Source organism: Micropterus salmoides, unplaced genomic scaffold, assembly GCF_014851395.1.
Source record: "Micropterus salmoides isolate LMB-PRFRI ecotype aquatic unplaced genomic scaffold, ASM1485139v1 Ms_hic_scaffold_2, whole genome shotgun sequence".
NCBI classification, from domain to species: Eukaryota; Metazoa; Chordata; class Actinopteri; order Centrarchiformes; family Centrarchidae; genus Micropterus; species Micropterus salmoides.
This window is the reverse complement of record NW_024041150.1, coordinates 28,805,831-28,826,301: the sequence shown is the minus strand read 5'-3', so window position 1 is coordinate 28,826,301 and position 20,471 is coordinate 28,805,831. Positions and strand designations below refer to the sequence as shown.

At 40.4% G+C, this 20,471-nt stretch overlaps 1 protein-coding gene across 1 annotated transcript; it reads left to right on the top strand.

Moving 5' to 3' along the window:
* The first annotated feature begins 22 nt into the window (after window positions 1-22).
* On the top strand, window positions 23-8,936 carry si:dkey-185m8.2 (trichohyalin). The gene is made up of 3 exons (XM_038732112.1): window positions 23-248; window positions 549-1,373; window positions 2,880-8,936. Exons 1-3 carry the CDS (start codon window positions 200-202, stop codon window positions 8,846-8,848), a joined length of 6,843 nt encoding a protein of 2,280 aa, XP_038588040.1. The 5' UTR covers window positions 23-199; the 3' UTR covers window positions 8,849-8,936.
* The last annotated feature ends 11,535 nt before the right edge of the window (window positions 8,937-20,471 follow it).

Genomic DNA, 20,471 nt, shown 5'->3' with positions numbered 1-20,471 from the left:
ACAGGTAATGTGACACACAAAGTTTCCACTGTCTGTGTTCAGTTTGTGCAGCACAAATTCAATCATTTTGGATCAATCAACTACCAGGGTGTTTCTATTGCTTTCACAACGACGCTGACGAAACACTTCCTGTAAAAGACACACCGGAACCGAAAAGAGGAAGAGGAAGGACAAAAGGAAGAAAGAGGACAGAGAGCTGATGGACACCTCAGATGAGAACTGTAGTCCAGTCATCGTCGCGAACAGTGGTGAGTTAATTGTAGCGCTCTTACATTCTTTGTTTACTCAGGTATTATTCATTTAAAATAAGCTCGTACAGAGGTACTTCAGTGTGGGAGTGAAGTGAAAAACATATGTGTGCACTTTCTGATTGTAAATGCAGTTTCATTTTTAGGTATATCATGATAATTAGATCAATTTGCAAGTACAATCTGATTACGGTTCTCGAGGTAAAACAATGAAAAAGAAGGTTTCAAGTGCAGTTTTAAGTGTAATGCAAAGACCAAATGACTGATTAATGTCTCATTTTTGTGTTTTGTGTCATTCAGCTTATCCGGTACGGTGCACTGAGGAAGCACTTCTCCCTTTCTTCACAGATGAGAGTCTGCAGGTCGCCATGTACTCACAACACCCTCCTGCCTCCCACAGCGTCCCTCCTGTTCTCCCAGAGCTTAGGCTGGTCCTCCTGGGCAGAAAAGGAGCAGGGAAGAGCGCAGCAGGCAACACCATCCTGGGAGGAGTAGGGGGGTTTGAGAGCGGGAAGCCCACAGAGGAGTGTGTGAAAAGGCGAGCTGATGTGGCAGGGAGAAAAGTAACGGTGGTGGACACTCCAGGGTGGGAGTGGTACTACCCACTGAACAGCACTCCCAACTGGGTGAGGAGAGAAACTTTACGGAGTGTGTCACTTTGTCCTTCTGGACCCCACGCTGTGCTTCTGGTTGTGCGATCCTGCGCCTCAGTAACAGAGAAGTACATCAGTGAGATAGAGGAGCACCTGGAGCCGCTGGGAAAAGGAGTTTGGGAGCATACCATGCTGCTGTTCACCAGGGGAGACGAACTAGGCATGGTGTCCATGGAGCAACGAATTCTGACGAGTGGCCCAGCACTCCAGAGACTCCTCCAGAAGTGCGGGAACAGATACCATGTCGTGGATAACCGGAACAAAGGGGATGGGATGCAGGTTAAAGAGCTGATAAGGAAGGTGGAGGAGATGGTGGAGGGGAAGAAGGATGGAAGCAGTCATTTAGAGATGGACAGTACGGTTCTGTTGGGCCTGGAAGCAGACGGGAAGAGGAGAGCGAGGGAGAGGAGGAAGAAACAGAGGGAGATGGAGGCACAGATGCAGAGAGGGACCATCAAAGCTGCTTTAATGAGTGAGTCCTTCAGTCTGTTCAATTTGTAAAACAAGTCCTCTCAAATATATGAAATATCACAATCAGCACAGAAAACACGTTGAATGAGTTCTCATTGGAAAATACAAATTAATGCTTAAAGCTGCACCAATCAATATTTTTGTATTGTATAACTGTTTAATGTGAAATGTGTATCCCATAGTGTCAAATCCAACTCTTAAGTTCCCTGAGCTCCACAAAAGCATGTTAAGCTGTTTTAACACTGCCTCACTGTTTTGGTTTTCTGGTAAGCAAACCACTGTCAGTGTAATTTCCAGACGCAGCAGGCAGCCAACAAACTCTGATACACCCAGACAACTTGTCCAGCACCATCAAAAGACAAGCAAAGTTAGAAACTAGCTGGTGAAATAGTGAAGCATTTATCATTTAAAGACCCAGATATTTTCTTCAGAAGTTGGTCAAGACCAGAACAGAGAGCTAAATTAGTGAATATTGGCCTTGCATGTCTGCTCTATGTATTGTTAATAGGCAATGGTTTGCTAACACATTCACCTTAAATATGTCAATGCTGTTGTCTTAGCTTGTTCCGTTTCCTCCAAGTGTCCAAAAGAAAACCAACTGTATATATATATATGAATCAATATTTTTTTATATTTTACACTGAATGACGGCTCTCTAATGCTGATGGAGCTAAAAATCATGATGTATTAACTGCACAGCTGACAGAGCTTTTTAGCCTCTTGTAGTGCACTGTTTTGGTTTTTCCTGGAGGGTTGTCTAGGCATTTCCAGTAACAAGCTTTGAAAAACCCTCTGAATGCCACCTGGCCAGTACCAAATGGCAGTTAGAACAAGTTAACAAATGGTGAAGAAAGTCAAACATTAAACTACTGAAGATATTTGCCAGATATTTCCCTCAGGTGGTGGAGCTGGTGGAGACCAAAACAGAGCTAAAAGGAGAGTAAATACTGGCCACAAACACTAAAATTAGCTGAAACTGTAGGCAATGGCTTTTTATTTGTTTGTTTAGATTTGTTTTACTGTTAATGTTTTTACACCAAACTCTGCAGTACTACTACAGCACACATTTAGCCCCTTGCAATGCTTTGGTCTTATGGTGTAAACATTTACTGTTTAATGCACTTACTATGATTCAGTCAACATTAGCCAAAAATTTCTAGGTGATAAACCCACTGTATGCTACCAGCTCATATGCTTTATGCTAATGAACGTTCCAGTATCTTCAACCAAGTCCAGTTGCCCTTGACTTTAACTTTCGTTGGATAATGAACGTTGAACATTTACGAAACTAAAGAGCCAGATATTTCCCTCAGGATTTAGTGGAGTCCAAAACAAAGCTAACAGTGGAGTGAATATTCAGATGGCTATGAATTTATTGAAATGAATGTGTAGGTAACTTGTTTGCTAACACATTAGCAACAAAAATGAAACAAGCTAGTTGTGGCTGTGTGTCTGAAATGGATTTATGCAGTTTTAACATGAACTTCATTTACTTTTCTTCATCCAGGCGATGGTCTTCAGGGTTCCGAGCTAGACGCCCACCAGTCATTCTCCAAGGCTCCCCGGCGTTTACCTGAGGTCAGACTGGTTCTCCTGGGCGAGCGTGAAACAGGAAAGAGTTCAGCTGGGAACACCATCCTGGGAAAAATGGGCTTCTTTGAGGCCGGGGTGGTAACAGAAGAGTGCATCCGTCAGCAAGCAGAGGTGGCCATTCGGTTGGTGACGGTGGTGGACACTCCAGGCTGGGAGGCAGGTGTAGCAGGTGCCACACCTGAGAGGGTGAAGAGGGAGATTACCAACAGTGTGGCCTTGTGTCCACCAGGGCCCCATGCGCTCCTGCTGACTCTGAGGGTGGATACACTTGTGAGGGCGGGACATGTGAGGGAACATCTGGAGCTCCTGGGCGAGGGTGTGTGGAGGCACACGATATTGCTGTTTACCCATGGGGATCAGCTTCGAGAGGGGGTGGATATTGAGCAGCACATCCAAGGTGGAGGCAGGGACCTCCAGTGGCTGCTGGAGAAGTGCAGGGGCAGGTACCATGTCATCAGCAGCGTAGATGGAGGAGGAAGAGGAAATGGAGGCTCCAGCAAGGTGACGGAGCTCCTGCAGAAGGTGGAAAAGATGGCCGCAATGAACAGGTGTGAGGCTTTCTCTGGCCTGGTTCAGGATGTCAGGGATCTGAGCCGGCAAAGGAACGAGAAGTTCAACCAGCGTCTGAAGGAGATGGGAGATAAAATGCTTCGTCAGGAGACAGAGTTGAAAAATATGAGGGAGAGGGAGATGAAAAGCATCAGGTGGTTTTTTGACAGGAAGAAAAAGGTGAAATCACCCGGAAAGGCCGACATTCAAAGGGAAGAAGAGGAGGATGAGGACAGGAAGATTGGCGTAGAAAGGAAGAATGATATTGGGGATCTAGAGGAGAGGATGCGATGGCTGACAGAGGATAAAGAGAGAGAAATTCAGGATCTGAGCATAGAAAAGGAGAGGATCTGCATAGCACTAAACCAGAGTAGGAAAGAAAAAGACAATGCAATGCACAACTTGGAGCAAAAAGAGAGAGAGATTGAGGAGCTAAAAGAAAGAATTGACGAGCAACAACTGAAGCTGCTCGACCTTGAACGTGCCAGTGTAGAAAATGAACATGAGAGGAAGCAGAGGGAGGATGCCATAAAAGTAAAGACACAAGAGTGGATGAGTGAGGTGAAGAAAATGGAAGAAAACATAGAGCTGCAAAAGAAAGAGAAAGCAGAATGGATGGAAAAGGTTGATTCTTTAAAAAAAGAAGTTGACGAGACTAAAAGACACTATGATAATGTGCTCGAGTTAAAAGCACAAGAAAAAGACAGGGAGATGGCAGAGATGGAAGAAAAACTAAAGAACGAGATGGAAAGAAAACTTCTTGAAAAAGACAAAGAACAGGAAGAACTGAGAAAAAAAGCTGTACAGGAAAAGCAGATGACTCTAGATAATGAAAAACTTATGGAGAAGAAAGTTGAAGAAATGAAATCACAACATAAGAAAGAGATAGAGAGAAAAATGCACGAGAAAGAGACAGAGATACACAGCATAAAACTGCAGCATCAGGACGAGATGGCCAGAAAAATCGGTGACATGGAAAAAATTATGGAGACAATGAAGGTTCAACACCAAGAAGAAATTGATCAGAAGTTGAAAGACAATACAGAATATTTACAAAGGTTGAAACAACAGCATAACAAAGAGATGTGGGACATGCATCAAGAAAAACAAAGAGAGATTGCAGAGCTGAAAGAGAAGTTTGCAAAAGAGACAGAGGAACAAATGCAAGTAAAAAAGAGGGAGATAGCTGACTTAGAACAAAAGTTTTTCATCCAAATAGAGGAAAACATACAAGAAAATGAAAAGGAGAAGGAAATGATTCATCTAAATCACAAGAAAGACATGGCACAAAAAATGCAAGAGAATGAAATAGAGATAGAAGTGTTAAAATTGCAGCATCTGGAAGAAATGTCAAGAAAAATTAACAAAATTGAAAAACTAATGGAAGAGAAGAGAGTTGAACAGCAAGAAGAAATGGACCGAAAAGTGAATGAAAAGGAGGAAGATGTGGAAAGGGTCCACAAACAGTACAATGATAAAATAAGGGACATTGAGCAAGAAAGACAAAGAGAGATTAAAGAGCTGAAACAACAGTTTGCAGAAGAAAATGAGAAACAACTGCAGGAAAGACAAACAGAGATAAGAGAGTTAGAGCAAAGGTATGCCGCCCAAGTAAAAGAAAAGGTGCTAGGAAATGAAAAAGAGAAGGAATTAATGAATGAAAATCATGAAAATTACATTTTGCAAAAAATGCAAGAGAAAGACAGACTAATAGAGGAGTTAAAATATCAACACACCAATGAAATCAAAGAAAAAATGCGAGAAAGTGACATGGAAAAAGAAAGGCTTGTTAGAAATCTCAAGACAGAGATGGAGCAAAAAGAAAAAGAGATAGAGGAGATAAAACAGAATGTCAAAGAAATGAAGGAAGAGCTGCAACAAAAGGAAGAGAAAGAAATTGATCATTTGAATTACATGAAAGACATGGATCAAAGACTGGAAGAAAAGGAAAGGGAAATTGAGGAGATGCAATTAAATTTCAAAGATGTGAAGGAAAAGCTGCAACAAAAGGAAGAGAAAGAAAATGCTCATTTAAATCACAAGAAAGAGATGGAGCAAAGATTGGAGGAAAAAGAAAAAGAGATAGAGGAGATAAAACAGAATGTCAACAAAATGAAGGAAGAGCTGCAACAAAAGGAAGAGAAAGAAATTTATTATTTGAATTATAAGAAAGAGATGGAACAAAGACTAGAAGAAAAGGAAAAGGAGATAGAGGGGATAAAACTGAATGTCACTGAAATGAAGGAAAAGCTGCAACAAAAGGAAGAGAAAGAAAATGCTCATTTAAATCACAAGAAAGAGATGGAGCAAAGATTGGAGGAAAAAGAAAAAGAGATAGAGGAGATAAAACAGAATGTCAACAAAATGAAGGAAGAGCTGCAACAAAAGGAAGAGAAAGAAATTTATTATTTGAATTATAAGAAAGAGATGGAGCAAAGACTGGAGGAAAGAGAAAGAGAAATAGAAGCTGTGAAAGGATGTTTAAAAGAACTTGAGCGACAACTGCAGCAGATCAAAGAGGAAAGAGAAAGAGATCATTTAAATCACAAGAAACAGATGGAGCAAAAACTAGGAGAAAAACAAAGTATGATAGAGAAACTGAATCAGCACATAAAGGATACTGACGAAATCCTGCAGAAAAACGAGGAAGAGAGAGGCGAAATTATCCTAAATCAAAAGAGAGAGGCAGAGCAACGACTGCAAGACAGAGAACGAGAGATGGAGGAGATGAAACTACAGCTTTTAAACGACATGGAGCGAAAACTAAAAGAAAAGGAAAGTGAGATTGAAAGTTTTAAACAACAGGCCGACTCCAGGGAGATGAGATGGAGGGAAGAGCAGAGGAAGAAGGACGAGAAAGCAGAAAACGAGATGAACCAACTGATAGAAATCATTGAGAAGAAAACAAAAGAATTAACACAAGCACAGTGTCATCTTGCGGAGAGAGACCGTGAGATCGATGAGGCAAAAATAACATGTGCAAAGTACTTGGAAGAAATTGAAAAGCTAAAAGAAAGCAGTAAAAACCAAACCTCCAGTATCATAGAGATACAGCGGTGTCACACAGAGCAGGGAAAGAAAAAAGATGCTGAAATGATGGAAAAACTTCAGGAGAAAGAAGAAGAACTTGACCAATTGAGGCAGAGAGACAGAGAAAACAAGAAAGAGATCACCCAACTGAGGCTAACAATCGAGCAAACAAAGTCCGAGCTGAAGGAGCTCAACAACAAGATGGAAAAGGAGATGACAAACATGATTCAGGAATATGAAAAGGAGATTGCAAGAAAAAATGGGAACATAGAATCCATTGCCAAGGAGAAGGATTGCACTATAAGTCGTTTGGAGGAAGAGAGTCAGCAAAGCATTTTGGACATCACAGAGAAATACGCGGAAAGTCGGAGGAGAGCTGAGGAGCTGCAAGAGCAGAACGAGAAGATGAGAAAAGAGACGGACAATCTCAAAATAAAGTGTGAGGAGCTGAAGAAGGAGAGTGAAGAAGAAGTTAGAAAACATCTCAGTGGATATGAACAGCAGGTAAAGAGCAAAGAAGCAGAAATCCAAAGCATTCTTGAAGAGAAAGATGCTGAGGTCAAGGTGTTAAAGGAGGCAAATGACAAACTGCAAGTAGAGATGGACAGGATGAAAGAGAGAGAAGGTGAGGCAGAAAGACTGATGAGTGAAATGAAAGAGCATTTCCAGAAAGAGATGAAGGAGAAACAAAGTGAGTTCAGAATGAAGGGTGAGGAGATTGAAGAGGAATTCTTGAAAAGGGAAAAAGAAGTAAGGGAAAGGGAACAGGTTCTGAGTAGAAACAAAGAAGAGCTGAACAAAAGGGGACGTGAACTTGACGCAAAGGAGGAAGAGCTCGTTGAAAAAGAGGCAAAGTTAGAAAGTAAGGAACAAGAACTTAGTGAATGGGCAGCAAGTCTAGAAAAACAACAAAAAGATCAGGGAGATAAATGTGAGCAAGATGTGAGCATGAGAGCACAAACTATGGAGAAAAAGGAGAGGGAGCTAGAAAACTTACTCAGAGCTCTGGAAGGCAAACAGAAAGAGCTAAAATGTCACGGTCAAGATCTACAGACGAAGGTTAAAGGGCTGAAAGATCAAGGGAAAGAGCTGAAAGATAGGGAGCATTACTTAAGAAATGAAGAGCAGGAGTTGCTCAGCTGGAAGGCAGAGCTGCAGATGCGAAATGAGCAAGTTAACTCTACAACGCAGGAGCTAGACGAGATGGGGAGAGACTTGGCTTTGCTGAAGGAAGAACTTAACAACAAAGAGAAAATTTTAAAGGTGTCATTTAAGAAATTGAGCAAATGGGAACGGAATCTTAAGGAACGCGAGGAAGGGTTGCAAAAAAGAAATTTGGAGAACGGACAACATGAGGTTGATGATAATGTGAGAGTCTGTGAGGGGGATTCTCTCGATCTGACAGCTGCAGTTGAGTGCTCAGAAGATGACTTGCATTTAATGTACCGAGAGGTCAGTGAGAGAAGGGTCAAGGGAAGAGAGTCACATAGAGGAGAAAGGGATAGGGAGGTTCAGAGGATGAAAACAGCACCGTCAGCTGCAGAGAGCAATAACTGTCACCTTGAAACACTAAAAGAGATAGATATGGCTGAGGAAAAGGAAGGGGTGAGAGGAAGAGGAGTACAGATGAGGATGAAACACGGCAGCAAGGACCTGGAAAGGGCAACGGTCGTTCCAGATTTAGAGTTTTTATCTGCGAGTCGGGCTCACAGAAGCTCAAATGACAAAGAGTCTCCTGGATCGGATTTGAGGGTGGTGGTGTTAGGGGAGACCTGGTCGTCTCGCTCCCCAGCTGGAGTCACCATCCTGTGTGGAGAGGAAGCCAAACTGGACGGGTCTACCTTCAGGCCATGGAGAGGTCAGATAGCTGGACGTCGCCTTGCCGTCGTGGAACCGCTAGGTCTGAGGTGGCGAGACGGCCCAGATCCAAACAACACGGTGCAAAGGAAAAGCATTCTTGACAGTATCTCCTGGTGTCATCCAGGGCCTCACGTCGTCCTCCTGCTCATGCCGGCCTTCATGAACTGCACACAGAAGTACAGGAGAGCGATAGAGGAGCACATGCGATTGCTCGGGGAAGGAATTTGGCAACGCACACTGGTGCTGTTCACATGGGGGGAAATTTTAGGGGAGAGCACAGAGCAGCACATCCTGAGGAACGGGGAGCTAATGGGGCTCGTAGAGAGATGTGGGGGCAGGTATCATGTAGTGAGCAGCAAGAAAGGCAACTGTATGATAGAGGGATTATTTGAGAAAATGGAGGATATGGTGGCTTTGAACATCGAAGAGCAGTTTTGGGAGTAGAACTGTATAAATGTATCATGTAAAAACAGTGTTTTTCATTTTGTAATGTGAATATTTTTAATAAATTTAACCAATAGTTGCAAAAGTACTCCGATCCTTTATTTACTTTGAAGTCAAAGTACCAGTAGTTCAAAGTAAAATACTGAATTTTAAGTAAAAGTGCAAGAATTTTAGTCCATCAGTTCCCAGCTTGGGGGTAGGGCCCCCTCCAAAGGGTCATAAGACAAATCTGAGGACTTGTGAGATGATTAATGGGGCAGAAGCAAGAAGAAAAAACAAACACGTACAATGTAGAATGCACATGTGTAAATTTTTGGGACTTTTCTCTAATCTTAGAATAAGAATTTGATAATTGTTGCCTCTTTGGGCCTCAAGTCGAGAGAGGAACTGCTACATGCAAACAAAAGGCCCCAAATAGACACTGCTGTTTTTGTTAAAGGTCATAAACTTAAAATATTGAGAAGAATCTTTTTTAATCTTGAACAATGCACTGTATTTTATAGGTGTATCATGTGTTTTTATGTGAAATATTTAGATATTATAGCTGTCAAATAAATGTACAATGAAATGTAATGGAGTAGACACATAAGGCAGCATTAAATACTGAGTACTCAGAGTATAAGTACCTCAGATTTGTACTTTACAGCACCACTGAATTTAATATTCTGCTTACTGAATGATTCATATAAATCTTCATTAGCTCATCAATTATATCAAATTCTGAAGGAGCTGCAAATCCAAATTGATTTTTGGAGCGACCTTTGGTTGACCCGAACTGTCACCACCTATGAAGTAAAGACTTCTCTCCACAAGATGGGGACCTTGTGTCAGTGTAGAGATTACTCTCTGAGCACTAAAGTAACCAGTGATGAAAGTCACTCATGACAAGGAGTTGATGGTGAAAGTATAGTGAAGCTAGTCAAATATATATTTTTTAACCGTGTTTTACAATTTTCTGTGTAAATGGCTACTTTTAAAAGGAAGAGTACACAAAGGCTGACTAGCAGGCATGTGCTCCTTGACTGGAGGCATTTCAGGAGAACCAAACCGTCTCGCAATTATAACCCCAGGGAGCCTCCCGCACGCTGAGAGGACTCCTGCTTTGACAAGTAAATTATGACTCTTGATGAGAGGAGTACGGCTTTCTCAGAATGCAATTTTTGACAGCCAGGAAAATGCGGGTGGATACATACAACAACTTCCATCATCCGCAGAGCCAGATGCAACACTCGTGTGCAATCATCAGGCTAAAAATTATGGAGTGTGAGTGCTGGTCTGTATCTAACATGGCAGCAATGTATTTTAATCTGTCCATTCAATGTGAGCTGCCTTTAGAGGGAAGATGAGAGGGTGTTGTGTCAAGATGGATCTCTGCTTCTTTGATCATCTCTGCAGGGTGTGACTGTTTTCAAAGCGTCTGGGGAGAAATTAAGAGAAAAAAGTTGTCATCTTGCAGTTAATGGAGACATAATTTTCATACATTTAAGCATAATGTTTTAAAGATATCAGGTATCCAACACAAAGTCAGCCAAAATATGTCATAGGCAACGCCCTTTTTAATTTTTTTAATCCTCAGATTTTTCATCACATCTCATTTATAGTATCACAACACTTGATTTATTGATTATAAGCTTGGATTGATTACAGAGTGCAAGACGGTTTTCTGCAAAACTGAAAGAAATGGTTATTAGTGGTTTAGTTTAAATGCTTTTAGGCTGATTAAAGTTTTCTCCTTGTCTGCCCTGCAAGACAAAAACTTTAAAGTAGATCATTAAAAATGTACGTTGCACAGCCAAACACAGATAGATAGATAGATAGATGAGAACAACAATACTGCTCTCGGATTTTGTAACCTTTGAGCAGAGCCAGACTGTCAATTTCCAGTCTTTGTGCTTAGCTAAGATAACCATCTGCTGGCAGTAGCTTGATATTTAGCTAACGCACAGACTTAAGTTATAGATTTAGCTAGATAACGGGAAACAGCAAGCCTGACTCTGTTTAAAGCAACAAAATCCCCCTACCAGCAACTTCTAAGACACACTAATTGACACGTTATATAAGTGAACAAAATGTCATGTTGTGGTTTTCAGGTTGTTAAGCTAAGAAACTGGCTGTGGCTTCATATTTAGTTAACGCACAGACATGCAAGTCGTATCAATGTTTTCATCTAACTCTCAGGAAGAAAGCTGAGATATTTCTCAAACTATTATTGCTTTGAAATGATACAGTATATTTCATTTGAGGTAGCCTAAAGATCCATAGGATCGTAATCTTTGAATATTCCTCAGTGTCGGCAGTTTGTAGCTCCAGTGAAGTGTTGGAACAAGAAGTTACAGGTTGTGTGGATGTTTTTAAGGCTTTTAAGCTACAGAACATTGAAAAAGTTGTTTGCCACATCTCTTTTTATAAAAGCACATTCCTTAACCTCAGAGAAATTAACTGATGATCTAAACGTTTATTAACACCAAGGTCGGAGAGGTTTAGGCGTGAGGATTTAAAAATTACAAGCATGTAAAAATGTGTTTTTTAAGTGAACTTTCATCCCAACAGCCATTGCGCTATTTCTTTTGTCCATTCAAGGCCATTCAGGAAACAAAAATCACCACTATATCTGTGAGTTCAAAGGTGAATCCTTGCTCCATATCAGCATTGTCACGCTGAATGGTGCAAACAGTGAATGATGAAACCACTTTTGGGCACTCATTTCGGTTTTAGCTAGCATTAGTTCAGATTAAGGCAACATGGTAACCCTAATTTATCTTTATTTGGAGCCTTTTAAGGTCCTGAATGAGGCTTTTTGGGAAATATGGATGGGGCCACATTTACATGCTCTACAATAGACAGGAACAGCACAGTCAATCATGTCTACAAATGTTGGATACAAAATTACTGGGCTGTGTTAAAACAGAAGTTAATGGTTGGGCTGATTTCTATTAAGGTCTGTGCACTCTCATTTGAATAATGGTCTTTCCAACAATGTTTGTTCTTTTCAGTACTTGACCCAGGAGGGAAATAAATGTGATTCCGCTTTAGCACCTCCATTAATATTCAAGTGGCTTTAATACTCCAGGTTTATTTCTGACTTACCGTAATTAGCATGGCAGTCTGGTGGTAGTTGATGATAAATCATATTCTGATTGTGCGTTTGGATGGTGGTGGAAAAAACTATGGGTTTTATTATAAAAAAAAAATACATAGCTATAGTGTGGGAAAAATACTTAGCAGTCAATATTTTGACCAACAAAATGATTTTGTCATCAAATACATAATTATTTTGTTCTCTGCGTTTAAGTCTGAGTCACTGTAACATGAAATCAGATGTTCTTGCATGGTTTAGAGTGTCCATGAAAATGTATCTCGCTTTGAATGAAATGTTTTATTAATACATTATTGCATTACTGTTGCTGTGAATTTTTTTTTCTTTTGTCTTTTATGGCTTTTGACAAAATACCAATCTACTCTGTCAAGTTTGCCTTGAACTCCATAAATTCCTGTGTTGTTAACGCGTTCGGCACTATTTAAAATCTGTTTAGAAGTTGTAATTAATGTCTTTATTAAAGGTTAATCATACACTTTTTCAGCATGACATTTCATTATCAGGAAGTACCCTCAAATGGACTAATTCAACCACTTTTTAAGTTAATGTTAAGACAGTGTCAATAAATGGATTTTCGTTCAGACGTGGTCTAACAGTCTATTTAAGAAGTCTTGATGAATTAAAGTGCTAACTAAAAAGTTAAAACAAGTGTCGTGTTGGAGGAGGATTTTCCACAAACTGTCAACAAATGTGTTCTTATTAAAACCTTATAACTGATCATAAAGTCTGAGTAAATGGTCCATTAACAATTAATAAAGCCATTAGTTACAGTTAATAAAAGGTGCCTTATTAGAAAATAGAACTTCTTTGTTTTATTGATGCGTGTTATTTAGACATCCCAAAATATTTGTGGTTTTGCAGAAGTCACTGGTCAGAGTTGGTGGCAAAGGGCGAAATAGCGTCCAGTGTGGTGGACAGGTAGGTATTTGCTTGTTTGTGTCTATAAAGGTCAATGCAGGTCCCTTGAGGGCGAGGATTTAAATTGGACCTGATGGGCCATGAAAAGTTCTAAAACCCCCAACCCTCTTTCCCCACCTCCCAGTACATTTAGATAACGTTAGCCTTTCCGAATGAAATGGCCGATCCGAACAGTTACATAAACCACCAATGGTCCCGCAGAGGCCCTCTGGAGTTTAAATCCAAAATAGTTGTGGCGCAAAGGAGGGCCACAAAAGCACAAAATGTTCCTGCTGGGGTAAAGAGGTGGCCAGATGCTGATCTTGAAACAAACATCAACTGGTAATGTGTGACTTGAAGTGGATAGCGGTGGAAAAGAATGATGAGTTTACATATGAGGCAAAAATCCTAAGAAAAAATATTAAGTCTGTATTTTGAAAAAACAAAAATTAATATATCCTTAAAAGCAGAACAAAGACTTAAACTTCAGCTGCTCTTGAAAGTGGCGTCAACTATTACAGTAATGTGTGAAATGAGGAAATCATATTTTTTTTAATAACCATGGGAACAAAACCAACGATTTGTTGCCTGATTCTTGCAGTTTCATGTATGTGTTTTACTTTCTACTTTACTTTCCTGAAAGGGGAGGGGAGAAAGAGCGAGGAAGAGGAGACAATGCTGCAGATGATGAATCCCCCTCTGGACTGCATCCTTTCTGGCTGAGTGCATACAGTGGGCCAGAGCCAGGTCCTGGAATCTAGCTAATGAGACATACCTCCCCCGGAAGGGCCCCGTGTCGTCCTATTGGTAGAGAGGCTGCCGGCGACTGAGACGATTGGCTGAGTCCTGTGCAAGCTGCTGTCAGAGCGTGTTGCAAATCAAACTCACAGTATTCATATTCAGCATGGCACACAGTAAAGAAGCTAAATGAGTGGAGTGAAATGTACACTCAAACTAACATTTCAAAGAGTTGAAAAAGATGGAGGTGGACAAATTGTCTTTCTTCTTGAACCTCTTTAACAGAAATTTGATTTGACAATATGTGCAGATGATGAAGGATTGCTTTACATTTTTTCAGATTATGTATCTGAGGTAAAATGGTTTATTTCTCTATTTTTTTACATTTTTAAAACAATTGTTTTCAGGGCTGTAATTTACTGTTTTAAGCTCCCGTTGAACTGAAACACACCAAGACAATGCAAGAAATCATCCAGGTATGATGGCTTACTTCCACTAAAATATATATTCATATAGATTTTATTTATTCAGTGAGATATCTGAGGAGGGCTTCTGACAATGAAAGCGACATGCTGTTTGTCATGCAACATGAATAAAATATTGTATTTTTTACTATGTGCAAAAGAGAGAACCTCTCATCTGGAATGTCCTACAAATATTTTTTATTGCACTTTGACTGGGATAAGCCGGCCTAAACCCAATAAGGATATCTGAAAGTATATACGTAGTAGGGAAACTATGTCTGCAAAATACACATTTTCAGTGCCTAAAGGACAACAAGATAAAAAGGGCAGGACAAGTTCAAGATATTAGAAAAGTACTACAGTCCAGCAAAGGTTGTGAAAAAGTCTAATCTGCTGCTTTTTCACTCCATCTTTGACATTTTGCTTCTCTGTCTCAGTGGCCTCCTAGGAGCTGTGAGGAGCGAGTTCAGTTGAAGGTCAGGATGCAAGAAGGGGGGATGATGAACATCTCTGGTCATAAGTGAGCTTCCCTCGATCAGCTCATGGTGGCAGATGCCTGAAGGCTGAAGAACGGAAGGAAAAAGAGCGCAGCAGCAGGAGGAGGAAAAGGGTATGGCTCCATCCAAGAGGCAAAGAGAGGAAAAGAGGAAATCAAAGATGTGATTTCAGGCTGGCAGGGAAGAATGTGGGGTAGAAAGCATGGATAGATTGAGACAACTGGTCCCAAGGCACAGACATGTAAAAGGCCTGCGAGCCCTCCTACATGGGAGAAAGACGCCCAGACTGAAAGAGACACGAAAAGACAACAACAAATAACATGGCTGTATCGTTTGTAGTTGTTTTGTGTCTGTCGTTGTTTTTCGTCTGTTTGTGGCTGTTTTGCATCTTTGTGGTTGTTTTGTATACGCTGCATCTCTAAACTGCTCCGAGCAGGTTTTGTTCGTGGTTAACTCGACGTTACCCTGTAGGCTGACTACACACCACATCTGTACTCAGTGTTAATGATGAGAAGTAGGATATTAATACACACCATTTGATAAAGTATGTTTAGATTTCATCCTGATTTGATCCACAGCAGTTGCAGCTGAAAGTAAGTTCTTCTTAACACAACAGCATTACGTTCATACAGCGAGCCCTGAAGCCTCTGGGATTTTAGGGAGGATATATTAATTAGGCTAAATAACGGCACAGTTTCTGAGATGTAGCCCATCTGTAGGCTATAAAGTGTCTAAGGTGCATGATAGTATAGTGACTGTGGGCTAAACTCACGAGTATTTCCTCACAGCTAAATCCGTTTGTGAAGTCTAATATGTGTGATATTGCAGCCTTGCAAAGTGAAGCGATGTGGTTCCTTGAACAAAAATCTTTTCAGAGAGTTTCTCTCATAAATGTATGACTATATGAATATTCAAGTTTTTAACTTGTAGATTTGTGATTTTTTACTTCTCGTAAATCTACCACATTCATCAATTCTTTTGCCCTCTCCCCCGGCTCCACGCTTTTTTTTTTACAATGGATATGATATACAGTTGTATCTTTAAATCTTAATCATATGTAGCAATGTGAACAACCAGGGGTACAGAGTTTAATAGAGTTATGTGGGTTATAATGTTATGCAATTGCAGGTGGGATTATTTCAGCGATGACGTTCCTCTCTATTTATTGGCACTGTCACTTTAAGAGTACTAGAGAGGGTAGAGTGTCCGACGGGACACGGTAAAAAACAAGTGTCGGCCCCGCGGAGTAGAGAAACAGAAAGGGATGTATTTTGGTTATATCTATATGGAGGATATCTCCATAAACAATGATAAAGTACTAATACTTCGATCGGCAGACGAACGAGTGAACTAACTAGCGGACTAAGGTAGACGCATGAAGACCTGGATGTCCCAGCTGATTTCTGACAATTGATAGCCGAGTGAGTGTGTGTGTGTGTGTATCTTTGCCACAAGGGGAAGAGACTGACCAGCGGCAACAGCGTGAGTGACAACAAAGTGTATTAACACACAAAATCACATTATATTAGTGTATACTGACAATGTGTATTTCGTACTTTTCTGCTGACTTAGAGGGGAGTTCCTGGTGTGTGTGTGTGTGTCTGTGTCTGTGGACGTGTCCTGAGGGTGCACACTGCACATCAGAAGACAGTGATTTACTGATTTCTTTAATAAAATATTAATTCTGAGTTCCTGTACAAAGTGTTGGGCTAATTGTTTTTTGTGTATGGAGTATTTCATGTTTTCTGGTAAATTTTAAATATTTTACCTAGAGTTTAAGAACTTGTGCGTTGTGTGGTTAAATGAAAGTATTTATTTATATTGGTTTTTATTTTCTATATTTAGAAAAGGCCACTACTGTTATCTAGAATGGACTGTTGTCTAGACTTGACTAGATTTTGTTGTCAAGATTTAATGACTAGATTTTGGTGTTGTGCAGACTTTGTTGTTGACGTATCCCAGAGTGAGTGTAAACAAGTTTATGGCAGCTGTTCACATATTGTGGTATGGTTAATGTGTACCATAATGTACTGTTAAACTAAATAGTTGAGATCAGATGCAATAAGCAAAGGACAAGGAAGAAAGCTATTCCTGTGTTTTGTATAACCTCCAACTGCCTTAAAACCTTGACATTACATCGCTAACAGGGAATAAAAACCCATAAAATTTATTGTGTGTTTGGCCTCATCATTCCTGGCCTGGCTACAAATATTACAGATAAAACAAGAGTCCATTAAATACATTATAAAAAAATAGCCTACAACAAGAACACTGTGAAGATATTTACAAATTTATTCAATGCGATGCCAACGAGCCTCCCTGGCTTTGTCGGCCGCCATGATATTAGATTTGGCCATTAATGTGTCTTTAAAGTCCTCATATCACAAAATACCCTTTTTAGGTGAACTCGCACCAACTCCAATTAAATTAACACAGACTCAGCTAACTAACATCTCATCCACCATCGTAGTACTGTTTAACACCAGCGTAGGCGGTCAGAGTTTATCAACCCTGAGTTTGCTTGATAACCCTGAGTTTAATCTGAGTAGGTTGAACTCCCTTCGTAGTACAGGACACTGGGGTCTGCTGTGAGAGACTGAAAGCTGCTGTGTATTTTAACCCACACAGTCGGAGCAACATGTCTTTGAGTGTTGAACTGCAACGAGCAAAACACACTTGCATCTATGACCACTGCTGTCAGCTCCTCTCTTCCTCCACCTACGACGTTCCCATCTCACTCGTTCTCCCTTGTTTCATAGTTTGTCAATTTGCATCACTTCACGCTCTCTGTTTGCTTTTCCCCTTTAATCGTCCGGCCTGGGCTCTGTCCCCACTGGGACGGTCATAGATCCAGTGTATACAGTGTATATATAGTGTATCTGCCTAATTAATCAAAACTAGATCACCTAATAACAGATGTGATGTTGTCTGAATGCCCAGCAGCAGGGGTCAAAGGTTCACTGAAGATGAGCGCTCTCTAGTTGGTAAACATGGTGTCCCATCTGTACACTGTGTCTGCCGTGTTTGCTCATTATTTAATGCATGCAGATGTATACACACTGTACAGACGCACGCATGCATGAATATACACCCGTGGGCAATGTTGAATTTTGTGTACTTGCATCATGCAGTGATGTTTACTTGTTTTCTGCTCTTTATGCTGTCTCATCTTGTATACTGACACACACACACACACACACACACACACACACACACACACACACACACAGGGATCCCAATCTGGCAGATCCTTGAGTGACCCATTCACCTTATCTGAGCTACATTATATAAGACTGAGAAAAATTTTTTCGTACGACAGACTAGCAGGGAATTACATGGCTGTACAAACTTATTACGCACGCACACACATTCTCTTTCTCTCTCTTATGTCAACTGCTGCAAGAGAAATTTTGCTTTATCTGAACTACTTACTTTCTTAATCTCAACAAATAACAAAAGAACAACTTCCACAATGTTTTGGTACAAAATGTTCAAGTTTATGCCGGATAGACTTAACCACAAACCCCAACAGGAAACACACACACACACACCACACGCTCCATCAAGCACCCGTAGAATATTCTATTGGAAAACACTTACACCTGATACCAGTCAATGGGCGTCAAAGCTGCATATTTGGGTGGAAAAGCTAATTCAAAAAGCTGTCTGGCACCTTGTTACACCTTGAAAACATTTTTTTCACCTTTCCTCCGGGATTATATGGAAGGAGCAGTTTCAGGTTTATCTCGATTACCCTTATGAAAGTTTGATGGTCCGCAGAAAGCGGGAGTCACAGCTCTGGGTGGAGGTGAGGAGCAGTTTCAAGATGAACTTTGTATGTGTAATGAAGTCAATCTTGGAAAGACGTTCTTCTCTTCTGCATAAGTCAAGTGTGTGCTATGTGTATATGTGTGTACACGTGTTTGACACGTGATCTGCCAGCGTGACTTTCAACACGTTTTAAATAAAATCTACTTGTTTCAGGAATTTTACAAGACCAAGTGTCGTTTCTCTTGATTCAAGTGCAGCAAACTGCTTTATTTTGTCATGTCAACTACTGACATGATATATTTCTAGATAATGTTGAAGAGCTGGCAGATTCTTTCATTTGTTTAATAGAAAAAAACAAGACATTCTGGCAGGACAACTAAAATTTTGTCTATAAAGTGTAGATTCTTTGCAGTGTATGACCTTCCTCAAACTAACTGCATGATCACAAGTCGTAATTTGACAGACACAGCTACAGTCAATGGACTGTACTCAAAAGATTAACCACAGCACTGCCCTACCACCTCTGTGTCTCAGTATCAAAACCGTGTGGTATGAGCTATATGGAAACAACTTGAATCCAAGGCCACAAGGATTTACAACCTGAAACACAACCTTTGCTCTCACTGAAAATAAAGGAACATGATCTGATTAGTTCTCTGACATCATTTTATCCCAAGGTTCCCGGGTTATATCTGCAGGGAGCCAAAAGAGGCCCTCAGGTAAGATGATTTCTGTATGGTCATGACACAGTATGGAGCCATTTTACAGGACATGTTGTTGCCACAGTCCAAGATTATCTGGCCTTCCAACATGCTGCCATACATAAGCAGGACTGGGTCATTGCACACCAGGAAGAAGTTAAACATCATCCATGGCCTCCGCAGTCACCAGACCTTACCCTTTTTGGAAAGTAACAATATGACTTCAGTTTACTTTATTCCCAAAGACCGGGAGGCTTTTCTTCAAGGAGAAAGGTCCAATGTCCAACTACACACGGTTCATGACTTGAATTAAAGCATTCCAAGTAGGATTGAAGCTGTTCTGTGGGCAGAACGGTGACCTTAGTCCTTATCAGGGGGTTGTTATTCATTTATTGTTAGGTTGTTCCTATTTCTCATTTGATCCTCTAATCACTTGGTAAAAAAATTTGCAATGCATGAATCACTTTGTATTTTACAAATCACTGTGAACTTGTCTTCACCTGAGCAGATACTCGGGCTGAGGTGCTTCAACCTGATTTTGGGTGCTTCAACCTGATTTTGGTTTTGTTGAAATTAATTCATACTGCATATGTATTTTTTTTACAGAGCTCTAATCTCTTCCTCAGTATACAATTACTTTTAGTTCTTCAGTTTGTGTTAAATTTTGTGAACAAGGAATTTAAGGTTTCTTTTTAAATCATACAATTTAGTTTAGTTTAGTTTGACCCAACATTTTGAGTCAATGCCACTTTTTTTTTCAAATAACACCATCTCATTTTGAATCACACTCTTTCTTCCCATTTGGATCTTTACAAGACCTCGAAATAAAAATAAAAAGTCCTATTTAACACGTCTAGTAAGGTGACCTCATGAATAAATAAGCAATCCTGTAATGGTGATATCACTGCTTCAGGGTGTCTGTTAGTATGTCCTTGCTCACGATGTTGCATGAGCTCAAAGAATTTAAAAACAAGTCAATGACCCACCAAGTTCAGAATGAAAGGTACATAGGCTGTCCTGTATTGTCTGCTTCTCTCCACTGGGAAGGTTGATGGGTGGGAGGAAATAATTGGCTCACTGGCCAAGATGATGGGTCTCTCTTTGTTCACGCACCTATTCGACCTCGAACCACACAAATGCCGCATTTTAAACTAACATTTTAGCAACTCACATCAGCCCAGTTTAAATCCAATTTAAATTTTATGCCAGCAATTAAATGGGTACAAAATCAAGAAAGAAATCCCTCCATTAGTTGCATGCAGTAAAAGTGAGTGTCTGGTGATTGGTTTCATCTATAGTTCTTTCATGAGAAGGTATGTGTTTCTAATGTTTTACGTGTTTTAATTACTTACTGTATTACGTTGTCTTATATGTGCTTTGCTGTTTGTTGTCTCACCCTCTGTGGATAAATAAAGTTAATGAATAATCAGGCTGTCAATTAGGTCAAGGCTCCCTGAT